The following is a 21,329-nucleotide window of genomic DNA, read 5'->3' as shown; positions in this document are numbered from 1 at the left end:
GAAATTAAAGTTCTTCAGAGTTGAATAAAAAATTGACATGTGAACAAATCCAGTTAAAAAGTACACAGTTGAAGATGAATGAGCATGAAATAAACAACCAGTAAGAAACAATAACTGAGGGAAATATGAAAATTTAAATTATTTTATTATAAAAATTTATACAAAATAAACCATAAACACAACAGTTAAAATTTAAACAGAATTAAGCCAGTTCATAAAACATTTCAAATGAAAAAGTAGTAACAAAAACCTTATCAGCTTGTTTGAATTTAGTCATCTTTAGATATATGATGCTTTATTTTCTAGACTTAAAAATAGTGATCTCCATTACACTTAGGCTGTGAAATATTAAATATTATTTTAAAAAGACATTCTTAAACTCAGAGATTAACAAATACTTGCAGTGACCACCAAAATCTTTGTGTATCTGTTAACAAAATTGTAAATCCAGAATATAAAACCTACCTGAAATAATCTAACCAAATACCCAATTATTTAAATATTTGAGACAATTTTTGAGACGATATCAAGAGAAAATTAAAATCTTATTTATATATACAATGGTGTATACACATATAGGTTTCTGTCAGTATACTTTCCAAAAACAAACTGGCCAACATTCTTGAAAACCCTTTCTACACTATGCTGGAATTTAAAAGGACTTTTTGTAAGGACTTTTAGTAACTTCAAGGTTATATAGAAAAATAAGTTGTTTATTGTTGAAATTACAAATAATTTTTCTTTTGAATTGATACAAGTTTTCAGTATTAAGCCCAAAGTTTCCAGAGAACTATTCTCCAGTATTAATGCTTTTCCCCTCCTCTAAAAAAGGAACGAATTCTATGTGGGGCAACACTTAGCTGGAAAGAATCCATTCTCCCGAACAAACTCCCCTTGGGAGCCCAGACTTTGGCTTTCATAAATAAGCTCTTCACACAAGTGTTTCTGAAGAAAAAGTTCCTTTCTGACTATTGCACTCGCTTTCCATACTCGTTTAAAATCAGATTTTAGAGATACTCAGTGACAAACTCTCATTTGGGTAACTGTCCAAAAATGTACTATCAGACAAAAGAATAAATATCTGGTCATATATGGAGCTAAATCTCAATCGAGAAAATAAGGATTTTATTTACATGAATACTGTCGAAGCTAAGTGTTGACTCAAGTAAGATGTTCTATCTTGATTAATGCCATTACTCCATAAATAGTCACTTTTTTCCAGAACTGGGTTCAAATTTCATGTTGTACATTTCATAGTAAGGACCCAGACTTGGGTAGGTTCTGACACCTTCCATCAGCCAGGACAGACTGTCTTTGACAAATGATCATCTCATTTTTAAAAAAAGTCTCAAATTTTGTGCTTTCTTCCCCCATTTCTGGACAAAACCCAGCCAGAATAGACTTTAGGGTATATTGCATAGAATGACTCCCTCAAATCAGCCCCCCAGAAGCACAGGATAAGGATGATGTTTCACAGTATTTCCTGTAAGAAAGCTCATTATCTTACACACACCTCTATTTTTTTTCAGAGCCTCCCTAACAAAGATTCTGCCATATAATTTCTATAACCAGCTCTAAGTGATGGGGAAATGATTTTTATTATCATGAGGACATTTTCAGTTTCTTTTTCTTGGCCTTTAGTACAGGAGGCAGAGAAATCTTAAAGGCTGTCCTGAAATAATGCACAGAAAAAAATAAAACACTTCTTAGTGCTCTAAATCTCTGTAGAGTGGGAGCCAGCCACACAACCCCAAAGATACTTACTCGCATGTGGTACAGATCGGGCTGAAATTGCAGAATACTGTAAATTGAAACCAAAAAAAAACACCAGGATGATTTAGAAGCAACACAGTTGAAGGTATTTTCTGCACACTCCCCTCCAACATAGAAAAACTAAGTATAAGGACTTCCTTGGTGGTCCAACGGTTAAGACTCCACTTCCACTGCAGGGGGCATGCATTCAATCCCTGGTCAGTTAGCTAAGGTTCCACATGCCACACAGTGCTCCCCGGCCCCCACCAAAAAAAGACGTAAAAAAGAAAAACTCAATACACGAACTTACTTGACAAGCACACAGAACAGACATAGCCAATTTCAATGAGATTCCGATGACAGAAGCAAGCAGCCCGGTAGTCAACATGAACTGGGGGAGGGAGGATTAACTGAGACCTCTGATCTTGATCGGGAAGAAAAACCCACTATATAAAACAAACAAACAAACAAAAATGAACAAGAAATTTTTATTTAAAACATGGGGGAAAACAACCAGAAGCCAAGATACAGATATTAGACATCAGCCAGTAAACACTGAGAATACTAAACTGGGTTTCCCTTGAATGTCTGTTGAGAAATGTGTATTTTTCATTCTGCAATTACTGAGCACCTCCACACACAGGCACTGTGCTGTAAACAGTCATACAACATTCTGCATAGAGCCTACAGGGTCCAAAGACTACTGGAAGCTGGAGTTCCCTAGGTCACCCCTCTGTTCCTTTGTTCCAGTTACTAGGCATCAGCCATCTTGTTCCCATTCATTCCCCAGGAAACACGGGTCTCGCTTGACTCAAGGCATTAGGTTCACTGTTGACGTTTCCTTACCAGTAGATACTGCAGAAGGGAAGGCATCTGAGGCACCTTCAAGTACAGTCCCCCTGTGATGTCACAAGCCTGTAAGACACACAAAGGACTCACTACCACACGAGCACTAGCTTTTACAGATGGAGGTCATTCTTACCACCAACTCTTCAGGTCTATGACACAGCAAATTAAAAGGGCATCTCTTCCCAGAGGGAGGAAGGACTGGAATCTTGTAGCCACCCCTCCAGATGTTCAAATAGCTTGTGTCTTCCCCTTGGTCCACGCCCTTTCACCCTTTGAAGCCTGCAGTTATAAGCCACTACATGTCCTTTTTCCTGTTTGTTTGCTGATGGTAGGTAAATTTTTATTCTGGCCATGCTTATTCACTCTGATTATATTTTTCAGTTAACAATTTGAGATGTAATTCACACACTATAAAACCTATCCTTTTAACGTGTACGATTTACTAATTTTTAGAATATTCATAGAGCTGTGCAACTGTCCCCGCTATCTGGTTGTAGAACATCTTATCACCCTACATCCCCATTAACAGTCATTCTTCATCCCTCCTTTCCCCTGGCAACCACCAATCTGCTTTATGTCTCCACGGACTTGCCTATTCTGGACACTTTGCATCAATAGAATCAAACAAGCTATGTCCTTTTATGACTGGCTTCTTTCACTTAGGATAAGGTTTTCAAGGTACATTCATATTGTAGCATGTATCAGTACTTCATTCTTTTTTATGACCAAATAATATTCCACCACATGGATAGACCACAGTTTGTATATCCATTTGTCCGTTGATGGGCATTTGAGTTGTTTGCACTTCCGGGTTATTAAGAATAGCACAGCTGTGAATATTCATGGACAGTATTTTGTGTGGACACGTTTTCATTGAATAAATATCTAAGAATGGAATTGCAGACTCAACTGGTAATTCTATGCTTAAGTTTCTGAGGAAGTTTCAGATCGTTTTCCAAAGAGGCTGTACCACTTCACATTCTAATAGACACCATGCACCTACCATCAAGCTTAAGAAACAGGACAATCCTAGAACTTTTGAGGCTGGTGTGCTTTCTGGTTGTATCCCTCTTCCCCACTCAATCCCCAGCAGTAACCTAAACTCAAAGTTTTCTGCAATTTTATGCTTTAACTGATCTTTTAGGAAATAATGTTCCTTGTGGTCAAAAAACATTTATCAAAAGTTTAGCATTGTCTTCAGTCTTATTTCCAGTATTTTTTTTTCCTTTTTGGTTAAAGTAAAACTCATTTTCATGTTTTGATTAAAAGTAACATCTAACAGTGCTGTCCAAGAGAAACATAATATGAGCAACACATGTAATTTTTAATTTTCCAGCCACATAAAACAGGAACAATGAAGAGATAAAGTTTTAGTAGCATCTTTTATATAACTCAATATATTCAAAGCATTATCATTTTAACATGTAACCAGTATAAGAATCATTAACGAGATATTATACATTCTGTTTTTCATCCTAAGTCTTTGAAATTCAGTCTGTATACTCATGTACTTCTCAATTCAGATCAGATTCATTTCAAGAGCTCAATAGTCATATGGCTACCATTAAGGACAGCACAGATCTGGATTCTATCTTTATAAAATTCTCTGCTTAGTGATCTATTTTTCCATCTGTATGTATAGAGCGATCATGCTGGTCACCTAACATTAACAATAACCTCGGGATAAAAGGATTTGAACAGATTTTTCTTTTCTGTTTTTTACTCTTTTTAAAAATACTTTTCTGTGCTGTTTGAATTCATTTTAATGTGTGAATTATAATACTTTTACAAAGTCAATCAAATCATTATGTAGAATATAAATAAAAATTTCAAAGGAACCAGAAAGATGCTGGTGCTCTAATCTAAAGCATCATAAGGGATAATCCCTAAAGCTGTGTGAAGAGTGGTGGGTGAGAGGCATTTACCACAGGTAACAGAACACACCATGCTTTTGTAACCACCACCAAGCATTCATTTAAAATATACCTGTTGGAGGAGTCCTGAATCGGAGTCTAACACGCAGGCATCGATCAAAATATTCTGAAATGGACATTTCAAAAAATATTAACAGGAATAATGAGGACTACCTTATAGTAGTCTACTATATAGAATCTACTATATGCCAGACTCTATTCTTAAAACGGCTCATTTAATATGCGTGGTTACACTGCAAGATAGATATCTGATTTGCATTTTACACTGAAACACCCAGGCCTTGGCTGGTGGTAGTCACAGAGCCAAGGGGAAACAATGCTGTCACCCCCAATCTGCCTGTCCCCAAAGTCCATGGCCTTTTCACTATATCAAGCTGCCACTCCAAGACGGAAAATATTATATAGGTGACTATAGCAGCATTTTAGGTTAATGTGACTATAGCAGCATTTTAGGTTAAAACGGAAGCTTGTTTTTTTTCAAGTTTTTTGGCTATACCACCACAGCACGCAGGATCTTAGTCTCCTGACCAGGTATCAGACCCATACCCCGTGCCATGGAAGCAGGGAGTCCTAACCACTGGACCACCACAGATGTCCCAAAACTGAAGTGCTGTTTTTTTTTAAACTAAAGTTTTAAGAAAGTTTTTTTTCAACATGTCAAAGAAGAAAATGTATTAATGATAACTCATCTGAACACGTCAGTTATTTGCAAAGTAAAAATATCAAATATTTATTGTTGTTGTTTAGTTGCTAAGTTGTGTCCAACTCTTTTGCGACCCCATGGACTGCAGCCCACCAGGTTCCTCTGTCCGTAAGATTTCCCAGGCAAGAATATTGGAGTTGGTTGCCATTTCCTTCTCCTGGGGATGTTCCTGACCCAGGGATTGAACCCGCATCTCTGCACTGGCAGGAGGGTTCTTTACCACTGAGCCACCTAAAACCTCCCTAAAGCAGAGAGACAAAGAAATTGAGGCAACACATGCAGCAAACTGTTATAAAACTCAGGATTCTTAGCCTGAAGTCTAAGGATGGGCTAAACAGGGTTGTAACTATATATGTAGTTAAACCATGTAACTATAAACAAAAGTGAGTTTGAGTGCATATTTTTCTGAGGATCCACTAGATTCTCAAGGGTGCAGGACTCAAAATAGAAAAATGACTAGTACAAAACATGGATTCCAGATTCCCAATCCCTTAGTAAGTATTCAGTCAGACTATTTCTTTAAGCAGGCCATTCAAACAGTAAAATTAATTCCTTCATTATGAAACCAATATTCTTTAAAAAGAAGGCTCTCAATTCACCTGCTTCTGTGCTGCAAAGATGACATTCATGAAGTTCATATACTGCAATGCACTGTCTTCTGCAGCCTTAATCACCTAAAAATCATATGCATGTTAATACCTTTCGGCCACATTCTAGTACTCTTACTCAAATGTCATCACAGTATACAACAAACTACAGTCAGTATCATCTTTCCAATTTATTTTTGTAGTTATTAAAAATCTCCCCCAAATCCTATCATTCAAGAGATAATCCTTGTTAACGGTTTCTAAAGAGCATCTATGTGGACATGTGTATACATTCACATCCAACAGAGACACAGACACACACACACCCAGGATGATACCCTAATATTCTGCAACCTGGTTTTTCAGTCCCTAATATCTGGGGGAAACAACCTTGTGTCAATAAATATGGATGTATATCATCCTTCATGCTAAGTTTCTAGATTTTGACTATTTAACCAATTACCTACAGAAGACATTTAAGTAGTTTCCACATCTCAGTTGTTTGTGTTTTTTCAAACCTCAATTTTAGACAATGCTCTGATGGACACTCCCATCTACCCTTTGCACAACTGATTAGCTCCTAAGGTAACCAGTGAGATTACTAAAGTGTCTGCACATTTCATTTTGATACATATTACCAACCTGCCTTCCAGAAAAGCTGTATTTATTTATCCTCTCATGGGCAACCCAAGAGAAGAACCACTAGTAGGGCTGCCGTATTTCCAAACACTGCCTGGTCATTTGCATTTCCTCTTCTGCAGACTGCTCATGTTTCCCACCTGTTTCTTTGGAGTCAACCCTGACTTTTAAAAATCAACTTACAAAAGCTCTTTTTTATTTTAGAAATATTAATCCTGTCATGTGCTGCTGCTGCTGCTAAGTCGCTTCAGTCGTGTCCGACTCTGGGCGACCCCATAGATGGTCATGTAGTTATGTTGAAAACACTTTTTCCTAATAGATTTTTTTCTTTTCCCATCCTTGTTTTGGGGGTTTTATTTTTTTGAGGTCTTAAGCTTCCTTTTAAAGTTTCACATCATGCTTAGCAAGATACTCACCAACTGAAGATGATAAACACGTATTTTCTTCCAGCACTTTTACGACTCAAATTTTTACATTGACGTTTGATCATTACTAGAATGTGCTTAGGCGGAAGCAGTAAGATCTAGCTTTGTGTTCCTCCCAACAGCCAACCAACTATCCCAGTATCTTTTACTGAATAATCCATTTCCTTCCCACGCATTTGAAGTGTTTCATTTATCTTGTGTCAAACCCCACTATGTACCCATTATCTGTTTGCCTACTACTGTACCAGAACCACACTGTTACTGTAGCTTTATAATGTGTTTGAATGCCTAAAGGAGTGTGACTAAAGAAGAACCAAGAGTACTGCTCACCACCCAGTTCTGCAAGGGTTAAGTGGGAACCCACTGCAGCTGCCCATCAACCACACACCCTGAAAGGAGTCCAGGATGAAAGGATGAGGCACTCAGTACTTTGGATAAACAGGCCCTTAGACAGTCAGATGGGTGTCTCAGGAAGAATTTCAACAACCCCAGATTCTTGCCTCTTTGTAGGCAAGAACTGAAAAAAATAGAAAAGCACTAAAATCACTATCTTGAGATATCTCTTCTTTGTGATTAGCAGTCATCTTTTACCAAGATGTATGCTTGACTGTGTGAATTTCCTAGCCAAAAAAACCCCCACATAAACTGGTCTCTCCTCTACCTCTTTGGGGCAGTTTCTTCACAGCTGAGGGGCTGTCTCCTGGGCCATAATGCTCAGTAAAACCCTGAATAAAACTTAAACTCACAACAGTAATGTTGTGTGTTTTTCTTTAAGTCGACTGGAGCAAGTGCCTACTTACTATTTCCTCTCAGAAAGCTCCTGGCTATTCCCACTGATTTATTCTTTTAGATAAACTCTTGACTTTCTTAAATCCCCCCACTCTGCCAGGAAAAAAAAAAAAAATCTGATTAATATTCTGAGGTTGCACTGAACTTACAGTTTAATCTTGGACAAACTGACATTCAAGAATAAAATATGGCTCTCCACAAACTAGGGGTTACCAGTGGGGAAGAGGGAAGAGGAGACGGGCAATACAGTTGTAGAGATTTAAGAGGTACAAAATATTACAGACAAAAAAAGCTACAAGGATATATTACACAACATGAGAAATATAGTCAATACTTTAATAACTATAAATGGAATATAACCTTTAAAAAACTGTGAATCACTATATTATATACCTGTAACTATATAATACTGTAGATCAACTGTACGTCAATAAAAATAACTGAAAAAATTAAAAAAGAAAAAATATGGCTCTGTTTATTCAATACTTTTATGTCCCTCAGAATTTCAGTTTTTCATCATAATCAACTTTACACATTACTTGTTAATTAACTCTAGAATCTTAATATTTATTGCTTCTATTATAAACAGGTCTTATTTCTCAGTCTGTTTTCTAACTGGCTCTGGCTGGTATAAAAAATAGCACAGATTTCTTTTAATCTTACCAATATCCTTGATTTCATTTCCTGATTATCTATAAAGAGATAAAAGCAGATTACATTACAACTGAATCTCACTGAACATATTATATATAAAGTTTTCTTACCAATTTTAAAACAGTCCCTCAAAGTTATAGTAGTAAAATAAGAATTACAGTCTCATAGAAGATTGCAGGCTCTTACCTTTAACTTCCTTGTTCATTCTATGAATGTCTTATTTTCTTAGCATTAAGGAATTTAAAAATGCTGTTTCATAAATAATAACAGTAAACAGAAGAAATAAATTCAAATCAGAGTTAAATAAATTTAGTATCCACCTACCTGAAAAAAAGGAAAAGCTCCATGACTCACAATAAACACATGAAAGAGATTGGGAGCTTCCAGTTACTGACTCTGCAATCAAGTGGGCTTTGTAACCTGACCAAAATATGATCGTTCTCCCAGAAAACTAAAATTAATAGATTTGATTGTTCTGCGGCTATCTATCATGTCCTACATTTGAATACTGGCACAAGTAAATCAATACGCCAACCAAATTAGATGACAAATTTGTAAACCATACACAGACAATCAGACACCCCCAATCCGTCTGGGGATGGAGGGATCACTCGATACTGTACAAAACAAATTAAATTACATAAGACTGAAAAAAAAAGTCACACAAACATAGATTATCAACATGCTTATAAAGGTGGGCAAAGTAACTCATTCTCCTGGGGAAAGCCAGCTACTCATTTAATAAGTTCCAGAGTCAGTAAATAACTTTTAAAATCAAACACTGTTTCTAACATGAGAGAAGGAAAAAAAAGTTTTAATCTGTCTAATGACAAACAGAGAAACATCCTGAAGAATAATTCATTGTGAGCAAGACATACTGGAGAAAGTAGAGTTTTCCCATTCTTACAGCTTCTCCTAAAAGCATGCTAAAGCTTTTTTATTATCTACCGCTTTAGAATACTCATGCCTTCCAGTAATGTGGGCATCCACGGTTCTAAGAAATATCACAAGTTAAGGGATCTTTATTAAAAGAAAAAACAAAACAAACTTCTGAATGATTAAAACACCAAGGATACAGCAGGGGCTTCCCTGGTGGTCCAGTGGTTAAAAATCCACCTTGCAATGCAAGGGACACTGGTTTGATCCCTAGTCTGGGAAGATCCCACATGCTGGGAGCAACTGAGCCCGTGGGCCACAACTAATGAGCCTACACTCCCACAACTAATGAGCCTACACTCTGGAGCCCTTGAGCTGAAGCTAGTGAGCCCACATGCTGCAACCACTGAAGCCTGTGCGCCCTAGAGCCCATGCTCCACAACAAGAGCAGCCACGGCAACGAGAAGCCAGAGCGCCTAAGTGCAGAGGAGCCCCCGCTCACCACAGCCAGAGAAAGCCCGCAGACAGCAACAAAGACCCAGCACAACCAAGATTAAATAAATAAATAAATATTAAAAAAAAAAAAAAAAACACCAAGGATACAGCAAAGAGCTTTGGCAAGGGATCCTGCCAGCAGAGTCTCTGTGTGTTGACCCTCTATGTCACCTGTAAATAACAAAAAACATTAAAAAGAGAATTTTTAGGTACTTTCTTGAACCAAAATCATTTTTAAACCAAAGCATTCATCTTCATGAAGGAAATCAGATAACATTTTCAAAACTGGGTTTATAAGCACAGATAAGCAATTGTTAAACATTTTCTCAATTTAAAATACCCTGGTGGTTGCGGGCTGAACGGGGAGGAATGAGGGGTGGTTGTTTAATGGGTATAAAGTTTTAAGTTTGGGAGGATGAAAACGTTCTTGAAATGGATAATGGTGATGTTTGCCCAACAATGTGAATGTACTTAATGCTACCAACCTGTACCCTGAAAAATGGCTAAAACGGTAAATTTTATGTTACAAAAAAATAAATACTAAAAAGTATCCTGGTGTTACTGGGGAAGGTTCTGGTTTCTCAATGATCTGAGTGGTACAAAAGTCTGTGTGACCGAGAGCAGCCTGCACAGAGGTCCTTGGCTAGGCTCTGAGCCTTCCCTATTACCTCCTCCTTCCCACTGCCCCGAAGGACCAGCGAAAAGAGGACTGGAGAAATTCCCCTGGCTGTGGGAGGTAGGGACAAAGTTCACAGCTTATCTGGAGACTTGAGTGGGAAAAAAAAAAATCACTCATAAAAATCAAAATTCTAAACATCCAGTTCAACAAGGTGGGAGTCCAGATTAACACCCTGTAGGAACCGGGCTTGCAACTGGTCCAGGAGTGGTGATGCCCCACGGGGAGGTCAGTCCGGGAAAGGCCTGGAACACTGTAATGAGAAGTTGGGCCTTTACGCCGGAGGCCAGTGGTTTCCAAAATGTGATTCTAGAACCCACTGGAGGAACATCACCTGGGAACTCAAGAAAAATACAAATTCTTGGGCTCTCCCTGGTGCTGTGCTATGCTCAGTCATGTCTGACCCTTTGCAACCCTACGGAGTGTAGCCCACCAGGCTCCCCTGACCACAGAATTCTTCAGGCAAGAATACTGGAGTGAGTTGCCATCTCATACTTCAGGGGACCTTCCCGATCCAGGGATCGAACCAGGGTCTTAGTCTCCTGCATTGACAGACAGTTTCTTTACCATGGGAGCCACCAGGGAAGTCCCTGAGCCCTCCCTAGACCCATTGAATCAGAAATGATGAAGTGGCGCCTAGTATTTCATGTTATGGGGTGTAACTGACAGATCTCAAAATTCACACAAGTGCACAAGTCAATGATTTCCAGTAAATTTCCAGAGTTGAAATCATCATCATGATCCAACTGTAGAACACTTCCATCACTCCAAAAGATCACTTAGGCCCATTCCCAGTCCCTTCCTACTCCCCCCGCTGCCCCAGGAGAAATCACTAATCTGTCTCTAGAGTTGCCTTTTCCCTACCAGTGATTTGGACAAAGGAGACATTTTAAAACCACTGCCTGCAGGCAATAGGGAATTAGCAAGTCTTTGAGGAATACTAACTCTGATTTTTAGAATGATAACTCTAGAGGACTGAGTGGAAGGACTTGAACGGGGAGAGACAGGAGTAAGTAAGAAGCTGTTACAATGATCCAGAGCAAAGGCTCTCAACCACGGCAACTGTGCCCCAAGAAGGTCATTCGGTTTGGACCTGCATGCGTGCTCGGTCATGTCCGACTCTTTGCGACCCCATGGACTAGAGCCCACCAGGCTCCTCTGCTCATGGGATTTCCCAGGCAAGAATACTGGAGTGGGTTGCCATCTCCTTCTCCAGGGGATCTTCCTGACCCAGGTTTCGAACCCATGTCTCTTTCGTCTCTTGCATTACAAGGCAGATTCTTTAACAATTGCGCCACCTGGGAAGCCCCAGCTGGGGGATATTTTAGCATCCAGTTGGTTGAGGCCAGGGATGCTGCTAAGTAAGTATCCTCCAAAGGGCTTCCCTGGTGGCTAAGATGGTAAAGAATCTGCCTGCAATGCAGGAGACCTGCGTTCAATCCCTGGGTTGGGAAGATCCCCTGGAGAAGGGAATGGCAACCTGCTTCAGTATTCTTGCCTGGAGAATTCCATGAACAAGAGGAGCCTGGGGGGCTACAGTCCATGGAGGCACGAAGAGTGGGACATGACTGAGCAACTAACCCTTATCCTCCAAAGCACAAGAAACCCCCCACAACAAAGAATTCCCCTACCCAAGATGTCAGCAGTCCCAAGGTTGAGCTAGATGGCAGGTAATAAGGGGTCAGACTTTGGAGGTACTTCTGAGACTAAATTAATTGGATTTCATAAATGATTAGATGTTGGTTTAGCAGGAAGCAGTCAAAATGAAAGCTTTTGGAAAAGCAGGTGGATGGGGGTGACAGAAATGGAAGTTGTGGTGTAACTGAGGGGAAAGAAAATGAAACTGGTATGGGGCTTATTAATGAGGCTGAGGGACACTTAAGTGGAGACATCTGCAGTTTGAAAGAAAGGATGGATTAGAGACAAAGATTGGGAAGTGTTCATACACAAATGATAATTAATGGGAAGGTTGGATGAGAACATACAGAGGAAGAAAAACACCATGCAGAATAAAAAAAAAAAAAAAATACAGTTTTTAAAGAAATAAGATGATAGACTTCCCTGATAGGAATCTGCCTGCCAATGCAGGGGACACTGGTTCAATCCCAGGTCTGGGAAGATTCCACACGCCTCAGGGCAACTAAGTCCGTGTACCACAACTACTGAAGCCCACGGGCCCTAGACCTAGACCTGTGTTCCACAACAAGAGAAGCCACCACGATGAGAAGCCTGCTCACTGCAACTAGAGAAAAGCCTGAGTGCAGTGACAAAGACCCAGCACGGCTGAAAATAAATAAATAAAATCAATATTTTTAAAAAATGAAGAAACAAGATGAAGGAAAATTCAAAAATGGAAGAAAGAATGGCCTGAGAAAGAGGAAAAAGTGGGTCAAAACAGGCTTTCTTTAGACACTAGAGTGTTTCAAGTGGAGGCTGGTGAACAGTGTCCATGCTGTAGTGGTCGGGCAAGTATCACACAGGCTTTTGTGGGCATGATTTAATAAAAAAAAGAGAGAGAGAGAAAATTAAGTAGATAATATCAAGAATCTCAAACTTTTGGACTCAAAACCTCAAGGACTTCCACATTCAACTCCATCTGCAAATAGAAATAATGGAAGGAAAAAAAGCTGAAAGGAATTACCTTTGGTCATTAGATCTTTGATCTCTTCAGTGATAACTTCATTTGCTGCTGTCAACAACTCATATTTTCCATCTTTACTTCCTGAGGGAGTAAACTCACAAGAAGGGTTTCCTGGGTCTCCAAAGAAGTCTCCAAGTCTGCCATTCTTTCCAGGGTATAAGAATCGACTGAAATAGAAAAACAAACAAAAAACCCCCTAGTTACACCGGGACTCAGTGCCCTCACTAAACATCAAAATAAAATTCAGCAGAGATAACAAAAACACACCAATTCCAAATTCTCAAGATTCCATCATAAACTTCAGTTTTACAAATTGTATAAAACAGGCAAATTGGCAAACATGAGTCTACCACCATGGAATGTTTTGATGATTCCACTGTTTTCTTAAAAAATGAGAGAAATAAAGAAGGTACTCGGTTACAGTCTCTTGAAACGCTTTACGGTGGTTTTCATCCTTCAGATGACAACTGAAGAGAATTCCTACCAAATTCTAATTTCCTACTAGTTTATTATTTGAGGTATATTTATCTACCCCAGTAATATCTCATCTCAGGGTCCTTAAGCACTGAGCAGGAAGAGTAATCATAAAGGTCATACCTTTCCTGAATGTGACTTGCTATCACTGCGAGTTTGTTGGAACGATTCATGAACAAATGAGAATTTCCCAGCACCATCACGGCATCAATGCATTTTGAGAGAGTAAACTGTTGAAATACAGAAGACAAAAGAATCTAAATCAGCTACCCAAAACCACTATGTCAGATCATTATTCATGCTAAACATTTGCTATGGAGTTCCCTTCCTCAAGATCATAAGCAAAACATTGGAAAGGTATAGTTTTCTAATTCTGAACAGCAAAGACTTGCCCATTTCTGATTTGCTTAGAAAAACAACACATGGCAGGTCAGGTCTCATGGAAGAGCGCGAAATGCAGGAAGAGCTGCTATCGGGGGCTGGGATGGAACTGGGGAAGCGGGAAGAGATATGTTCATTTTTTACAAACATGATGATTGATATGCGCTCCAGTTGACCTAAATAAAATTTAGTCAGTAGAATCAATCTTTACTAATACTAGTTATTGAGAATCGTCCTGTCTTTCTCCTCCCATACAGAATTGTATACCAGGTACAATTTCATCCTCCCCGATAATCAAAACTGTCCAATTTGAAATATAAACTCAAGAAAGACAAAAATTCCAACCAACACAAGAAATGACATGCAAAGACATTCGTTTTCACTGTTATTGTTCCAGCTGTTATACTGTTAATCAATACAACTTATTTGTTCATAAATAAATGTATTCATAGCAAAAATATGGATAATCAAATCTGAAAAAGAAACTATAGTTTTCTAATCTTACGTATGAGACTACTTCCTCATCAGTACAATATTCCACAAATGTTTTTTATATAACATTCAGGGAATAGTAAACATGTCACACCTTCTATGATAAAATTACTAGCAAACTATTGTTACACATAGAATAAATAATATATACTGATTAAATTGGTAATTGTAAAATCTTTCAATTAATTCATTCACTAAATATGCTGAGAACCTATTATGTGCCATGTAAAGACCCCTTCTTTCATGGAATTTACATTCTGACAAGTATTAATATTACTAAAGAAAGAAATACTTTAAGCAAAAGACAAAACTGATAAATTTCACTCACTCAATCTCTTAAAAAAAAAAAAAAAAGGAACACCCAAAGAGGAAAATGGGCAATTCCCCAAAAGAAAAATACAAAGGAGAAATACAAAGGGCCATTAAATATACTAAAAGAAGGTGAGAGAATTTTTGGTACATCATACTGGCAAAAGATAAAATAAGGAAACAGAGCATCTTGTGTTAGTACCAAAAAAAAAAAAAAGGAATCCTCATACACCACTGATGAGAGTTCAAAATAAGACAGTCTTCCTGGAGAGTATGATAATACATAATGATATGCTGGTTGAGCCACACACGGAATTCTACTCAGCAATAACAAGAAATGAACTATTGATCCATGTAGCAACATGGACAAATGTCAAAGTAACTATGCTGAGTAAAAACAACAGACCAATAGACCAAACAAGAAAAAACCCAATAACAAAAAACCAACTATATACTGTTTGATTCCAGGTATATACACACCTTAAAAATGCAAACTAATCTATAGTGATACTATGCAGATAAGTGGCTACCTCTGGGAGGGAACAGGGAGAGAGACGGGCGAGAGAAATTCAAAGGAACATGAAGAAACTCTGGGAGTGATGAATTTGTGTGTTTTTGTTTTGTTTTTTTCTTTTGGATATGTTGATCGGCTTACAGGATCTTAGTGCCCCAAACAGGGACTAAAGCCAGGCCACAGCAGTGAAAGCACTGAGTCCTAACCACTGGACCGTTAGGGAACTCCCATGGATCTATATTTGATTATTTTTATTGTGGTGATAATTTCATAAATGCATACATACGTGAAAACATAACACTTTCAATATGTTCAGCTCATCGTACATCAACTTGATAAAGTTCTGTACTTTATTAAGTAGATAACTTGTTCTTAATGGTGAGAACATGTCCAATTTAAGAATTTAATTAAGAACATGTCCAATTTAAGAATTTAAAAATTAGACATAACATTTTTATATGAATTTCATCAAAAGAAAATATACAGATAGCTAATAAGCTTATGAACAAAAGACTCAACATCATTAGTCATTAGGGAAATGCAAATTAAAACCACAATGAGGTACTACCACCTACCCTAGAATGACTATAATCAAAATGACAGGACACTTCCCTGGTGGTCCAGTGGTTAAGAATCCATCTGCCAATGCAGGGGACATGGGTTCAATCCCTGGTCCAGGAAGATTCCAAATGCCATAGAGCAACTAAGCAAGTGTGCCACAACTACTGAGCCTGCGGGCTGCAACTACTGAAGCCTGTGCACCCTAAAGCTGGCATTCCGCAGTAAGACAAGCCCACACACCACAACTAGAGAGTAGGCCCCGCTCACCAAAACTAGAGAGAGCCCGCATGCAGCACAAGGCCCAGCAGAGCCAAAAATAAAAAATCAATGAAATTAATTAATTTTTTAAAAAAGGACAGGAATTGCCCTAGCAGGCCAGTAGTTAAAGACTCCACACTTCCACTGCAGGGGGCATGGGTTTGATCCCTGGCTGGGGAATTGAGATCCCACATGCTCTGGGTCATGGCCAAAATAAACAAATTAATTAAATAAATAAAACAGCCTAGTCCCAAGTTCTCTTAAAAGATAATAAGAGGAAAAAGCTACCCTCAAAAGCTACATACTATAGGATCTATTTGTGTAACAAAATTAGAGATCTGGAGAACATATTAGTAGATTAGTACCAGGGACTAGAAAGTCGCAACAATCATAAGAGGGACCACCCGGGAGCTCCTTGGCATAGAACAGCTCTGTGTCTTGACTGTGGTGGCAGTTACACAAATCTTACATGTGCTTACAGTCTTACTGCAAAAACTAAACATACACACACTGCTGCTGCTAAGTCTCTTCAGTCGTGTCCGACTCTGTGTGACCCCACAGACGGCAGCCCACCAGGCTCCCCCGTCCCTGGGATTCTCCAGGCAAGAATATTGGAGTGGGTTGCCATTTCCTTCTCCAATGCATGAAAGTGAAAAGTGAAAGTGAAGTCACTCAGTCATGTCCAACTCAGTGACCCCATGGACTGCAGCCCACCAGGCTCCTCCGTCCATGGGATTTTCCAGGCAAGAGTACTAGAGTGGGGTGCCATTGCCTTCTCCAACATACACACACAGGTGCATGCAAAACTGCTGTTATCTGAATAAGGCCTGGAGATGGTACTGATGTCAATGTCCTGGTTTTGCTCTTTGTACTGCAGTTACAGAAGATGTTACTACTGGGGGAAGCTGTAGCCAGAGCACACAGACCTCTCTGTACCAGTTTCTATAATTTCCTGTGATTCCATAACTATTTCAAACTAGAAAGTATTAAAAAAAAAAAAAAAAAGACTACATATTATATGGAATCAATATACGAAATGTCCAGAAAAAGCAACAGAGAGACAGAAACCAGACAAGTGGTTGCCTACAACTGGGGGGAGGGCTTCCTAGGTGGCTCAGTGGTAAAGAATCCACCTGCAATGCAGGAGATGTGGGTTCAATCCCTGGGTCATGAAGATCCTCTGAAGAAAGAAATGGCAACCCACACCAGCATTCTTGCCCGAGAAATTCCAAAGACAGAGGAGCCTGGTGGGCTATAGTCCATGGGGTCGCAAAGAGTTGGGCACGACTTACTGACTAAACAACAATAACAGCTAGGGCATAGAAGCAGTGACTGACTGCAAACAAGCACGAGGGAACCTTCTGGAAATAGAAGTTTTCTCAAATGGAATTGTGGTAGGGGTGGTTATACAACTTTACTGTGATTTTTACTAAAAACCTCTGAATTATACATTATAATGGGTGAATTTTATGGTATGAAATTATACCTTAATAAAAAAGCAATATACATGTATACTCAGTCAAATCAGAACTATCCAAAAGCCTTCCCAAGCAGCCTTACCTGAGACTCCTTTAATGCTTGCTTTCCCCACCATATAGGGTTGGTATCAACTATGATAACTAGAAGATTCAATTCATCTTCTGAAAATATTAACAAAAAAAAAATTAGCCTCATAAAAGTGAAACAAAGCTAACATTTCCAATTTGTAAATTAAATCCAAAGCAAGCACCAACCACTACATGCCTTTCTATGTATATAAGCTACAATCATGAAAGCAACACAAGATCAAGTTCTTTTAAAGACTTAAAACTCTGGAGGCCCTTAGTGAGCTCTTGCTTGCCTTCTGCACATTTATACCTCTCATGCACTGAAATTGTAGCCTCCAGCCTTTTTGGCACCAGGGACGGGTTTCATGGAAGACAATTTTTTCCACAAGTTGTGTGTGTAGGGGGGTGATTGTTCATTCCAGGATGACTCAAGAGCGCTACATTTACTGTTCACTTTATTTCTATTATTGTTACATTAGCTACACCTCAGATCATCAGGCATTAGGTCTTGGAGGTTGGGGACCCCTGCAGTAGACTATGAACATCGTGCGGTGGGATTTTTGTCTCTTTTGTCACTGTTTGTCCTCTGCTCTAAATACAATGCCTAGCATGGGGTGGATGCTCAATAAATATTTTATGAACCCAAAGATACATGCATTACAGATGTCTGGTCAAGGACAGAAGGCACTGATGAACCAGTACTAAGAATCGCTAGTAGAATTTCAGGCATGGGGTAGGGGTGGGTGGGGAGAGATTTAAAGCGAGACGCAGAATCAGTTTGGCTCCAGGTCCATCAAATCACCTTCCAGAAAGGCTAATTATAATTAGTAATCAATCTTCAAAAGGTAAAAACCAGAGTGAAAAGCAATGGCTGTGTAAAGACTTTATTGTGAAAAAAATTAGGCTACTCTCTACAAAGTGAAAGACACAACAAAACAGGCTAACACATTAATTAATTCAACAAACACTTACACTGAAGTACCAGTGTTAGGTGTTGGGGATACTGGATCCAAGCCCTCAGGGAGACTATATTCTGAGGTGACAGACATGTGAACCAGTAAGCATACATTGCTATGAAAAACCCAGGATGCTCACTTAATAGCAGAAAGCAGCAATGCCTTGCTTACATACCCATATCCTATTTACTCTCCAAGGTCCCAAACCTTGCTACCTCCTTATCCAAAAGTCCTCCCCAGGTCTTCCAACAGGTCCTGGCTCCCTCATCTCAGAAGAGAGGAAATGTCAGCCTTTCTGTGTCAAACCTAGCACATGTAATCCTATCTTCCTGTCCCATTGCTGACAGCTCAGAAAGGGACTTAATGTCATCTTTCGCTTGTTGTTGTTGAGTCGCTCAGTTGTGTCCGATTCTTGTGTGACCCCCATGGGCTGTAGGCTGCTAGGCTCCTCTGTCCATGGGATACTCCCGGCAAGAACACTGGAGTGGGTAGCCAATCCCTTCTCCAGATCTTCCTGACCCAGAGATTGAACCCATGTCTCCTGCATTGGCAGGTGGGTTCTTTACCAATGAGACACAGGGAAGCTATCTTTCACCAATTATAAGATGTACTCCCTCCTTTTTCTTTTTTACATTTGACAGTTGCTGAACTCAGGATGTTATCTTACCATTATGACTGATCACATTTTCTCTCTTAGTGATATATTAGATAAAATGAAAGCACATTTCATAATCATATTGTCTTAGATTAGATGAAATATGGCATTCCTATTTCTCAAGAGAAAGTAACTTGCTCTAAGTCACATGGCCTGCTAACAAGTAGCAAAGCTAACACCCAACTCTGAAGATAAATCTGCTTGACTCTAAAGACTGTGGCTAAAAATGACACAGATGAACCTACTTGCAGGGCAAGAACAGACACACAGACATAGAGAAGGGACATGTGGACACACTTGGGGGGGATGAATTGGGAGATTAGGACTGACATATATGCACTACCATTCGTAAAACAGGTAGCTAGTGGGAAGCTGCTGTATAGCACAGGGAGCTCAACTCAGTGCTCTGTGATGACCTAGATGGGGGGTTGGGGGTGGGAGGGAGGGAGATCCACGAAGGAGGAGATATATGTATACATATAGCTGATTCACTTTATGCTGTTGTACAGCAGAAACTAACACAACATTGTAAAGCAATTATACTCCAACAAAAAAATTGAAATAAACACTGTGGCTTTTCAATGCCCTATTGCCTCCTTTTGACCACCCACAGTGCTGTCCCTCTTCTGATGACAGTACTCACGACCTCATTTTACACTTAGCTGTGCTTCTCATCTCTCTTCCCCACTCAGTCCTCTAAATCGTGGACTTCTTAGAGAATGAGGAATGTTGTGTAAATCACAGAACAAAGTGTTTAGCACAGAAGAGCCACTTAATAACTGTCTCTCCCACAAGCCCTCATTCCTCTGCCCAAAAGCCTTTGGCCTTATATCTCCATCAGGTCCCACTCCCCAATTCTCAGAGCCATACATTCCTTGCTACTATCAAGCCTGAGAAAAACAAAGCGTTGCCTGTCAGGAGAGGTGTGAATCCATACACATGGAATGTCCCTGTGGATTTCTTTCTTTGGGTCTCTACCCCCTTATTTGTAGACAGGGGCCATACCAGATCTGCCTCCCTCACAGAGTTGTGATATTAAAACAGATAAATGATGCATGGACAATTGTTACCACCCCTGAAAGGATCTATTTCTATTCTTCCTCTCCACAGTCCATTTCCCACACAGCAGTCAAAGTAATCTTTTAAGACAGTAAATCAGGGAATTCCCTGCCAGTCCAGTGGTTAGGATTCAATGCTTCCATTGCAAGAGGACATGGGCTGGATCCCTGGTCAGGGAACTAAGACTTCGCAAAAAAATAAATAAATAAATCGTATATCAGTAATACTTCCTTGCTGCTGCTGCTGCTGCTAGGAGCCCTAAAACGGCTTGTATTACACTTGAAACAGAGATCCGGTCCCACAAGGGACCTGCACCTGGCTAGCTAGCTCTCGGATCTCATCCCTCTATCCCACCCTGCTCCCACCACCCTGGCCTCTTTTTTCTCCCTTTAAGACATCAAGCTTCGTAACTGGTAGTTTATTAATGAACGCAAGTCTCCACCCTCCTCAACCCGCAGGTGTCTCCTTTCCGTCTTCTCACTGCAATGTATTGGCTCAATTTGTCACAAGGCCTTCACAGAGCCTTTATAAAGTCACTCAAGTCTTCGTCTGAGTATCACTAGTCTTCCCTGGATCCATATCGAAAGCAGCTCCTCCTGGATCATCCCCGAATCGCAATCGACACCATCATCACTTTATACTGTCGTCACAGCTCTTGTCACCCTTCGAAATTATTTTTACTTACTTGCCTACTGTCTGTCTCGCTCACTAGACTGTAACCTCCGCTAGTATGTCATGTTCTCTATGTATCTCCCAGGGCATGAAATAACGCCTGTCACACAGAGGCGCTCCAAAAATATTTACTGAATGAATGAACGAATGAATACATTTGCTACTCCTTTAAAGACCAAACAGGCTCCACCCAGCCCCCCAAATACAGTCCATTTGGTAGGTCATCGCCGGGCAAAGTCTGCTTAGTCCCGGGGTCCGGCTCCCGCCGGCGCGGCCCTCACCGTCTGAGGCCATCGCGACCAGAGTCCCTCGGCGAACAGCCCCTTGCAAGCAAGCAGCCCTAACGGAGTGTACGAACCCCGACTTCCGGCGCCGCCGAGTGACGTAAGAGACGGCGTGGCTCAGGCCGCGCGCCTTACCCACAGCCCCGC

General features: G+C 39.9%; 1 protein-coding gene across 3 annotated transcripts; it reads right to left on the bottom strand.

Moving 5' to 3' along the window:
- Nucleotides 1–124: 124 nt before the first annotated feature.
- On the bottom strand, nt 125–21,250 carry GTF2H3 (general transcription factor IIH subunit 3). 3 transcript variants are annotated; one of them, XM_081540480.1, is made up of 13 exons: nt 21,180–21,250; nt 17,570–17,649; nt 13,618–13,724; nt 13,021–13,187; nt 9,812–9,874; nt 8,519–8,556; nt 8,342–8,370; nt 5,838–5,912; nt 4,588–4,641; nt 2,599–2,667; nt 2,063–2,198; nt 1,765–1,801; nt 125–1,672 (listed from the first exon to the last, which is right to left on the bottom strand). In XM_081540480.1, exons 6-13 carry the CDS (start codon nt 8,535–8,537, stop codon nt 1,603–1,605), a joined length of 489 nt encoding a protein of 162 aa, XP_081396606.1. In that variant the 5' UTR covers nt 8,538–8,556; nt 9,812–9,874; nt 13,021–13,187; nt 13,618–13,724; nt 17,570–17,649; nt 21,180–21,250; the 3' UTR covers nt 125–1,602. The 3 variants fall into 3 exon arrangements, with proteins under 3 accessions (XP_081396606.1, XP_081396605.1, XP_081396607.1); XM_081540479.1 differs by having other exon boundaries at nt 8,519–8,548; XM_081540481.1 differs by lacking the exons at nt 4,588–4,641; nt 5,838–5,912; nt 21,180–21,250 and having other exon boundaries at nt 8,519–8,548; nt 17,570–17,656.
- Between the last annotated feature and the right edge of the window lie 79 nt (nt 21,251–21,329).

This window comes from Giraffa tippelskirchi, chromosome 11, assembly GCF_054371585.1.
Source record: "Giraffa tippelskirchi isolate mGirTip1 chromosome 11, T2T-mGirTip1v1.2.pri, whole genome shotgun sequence".
NCBI lineage: Eukaryota > Metazoa > Chordata > Mammalia > Artiodactyla > Giraffidae > Giraffa > Giraffa tippelskirchi.
This window is presented reverse-complemented; position numbering and strand designations above follow the sequence as displayed.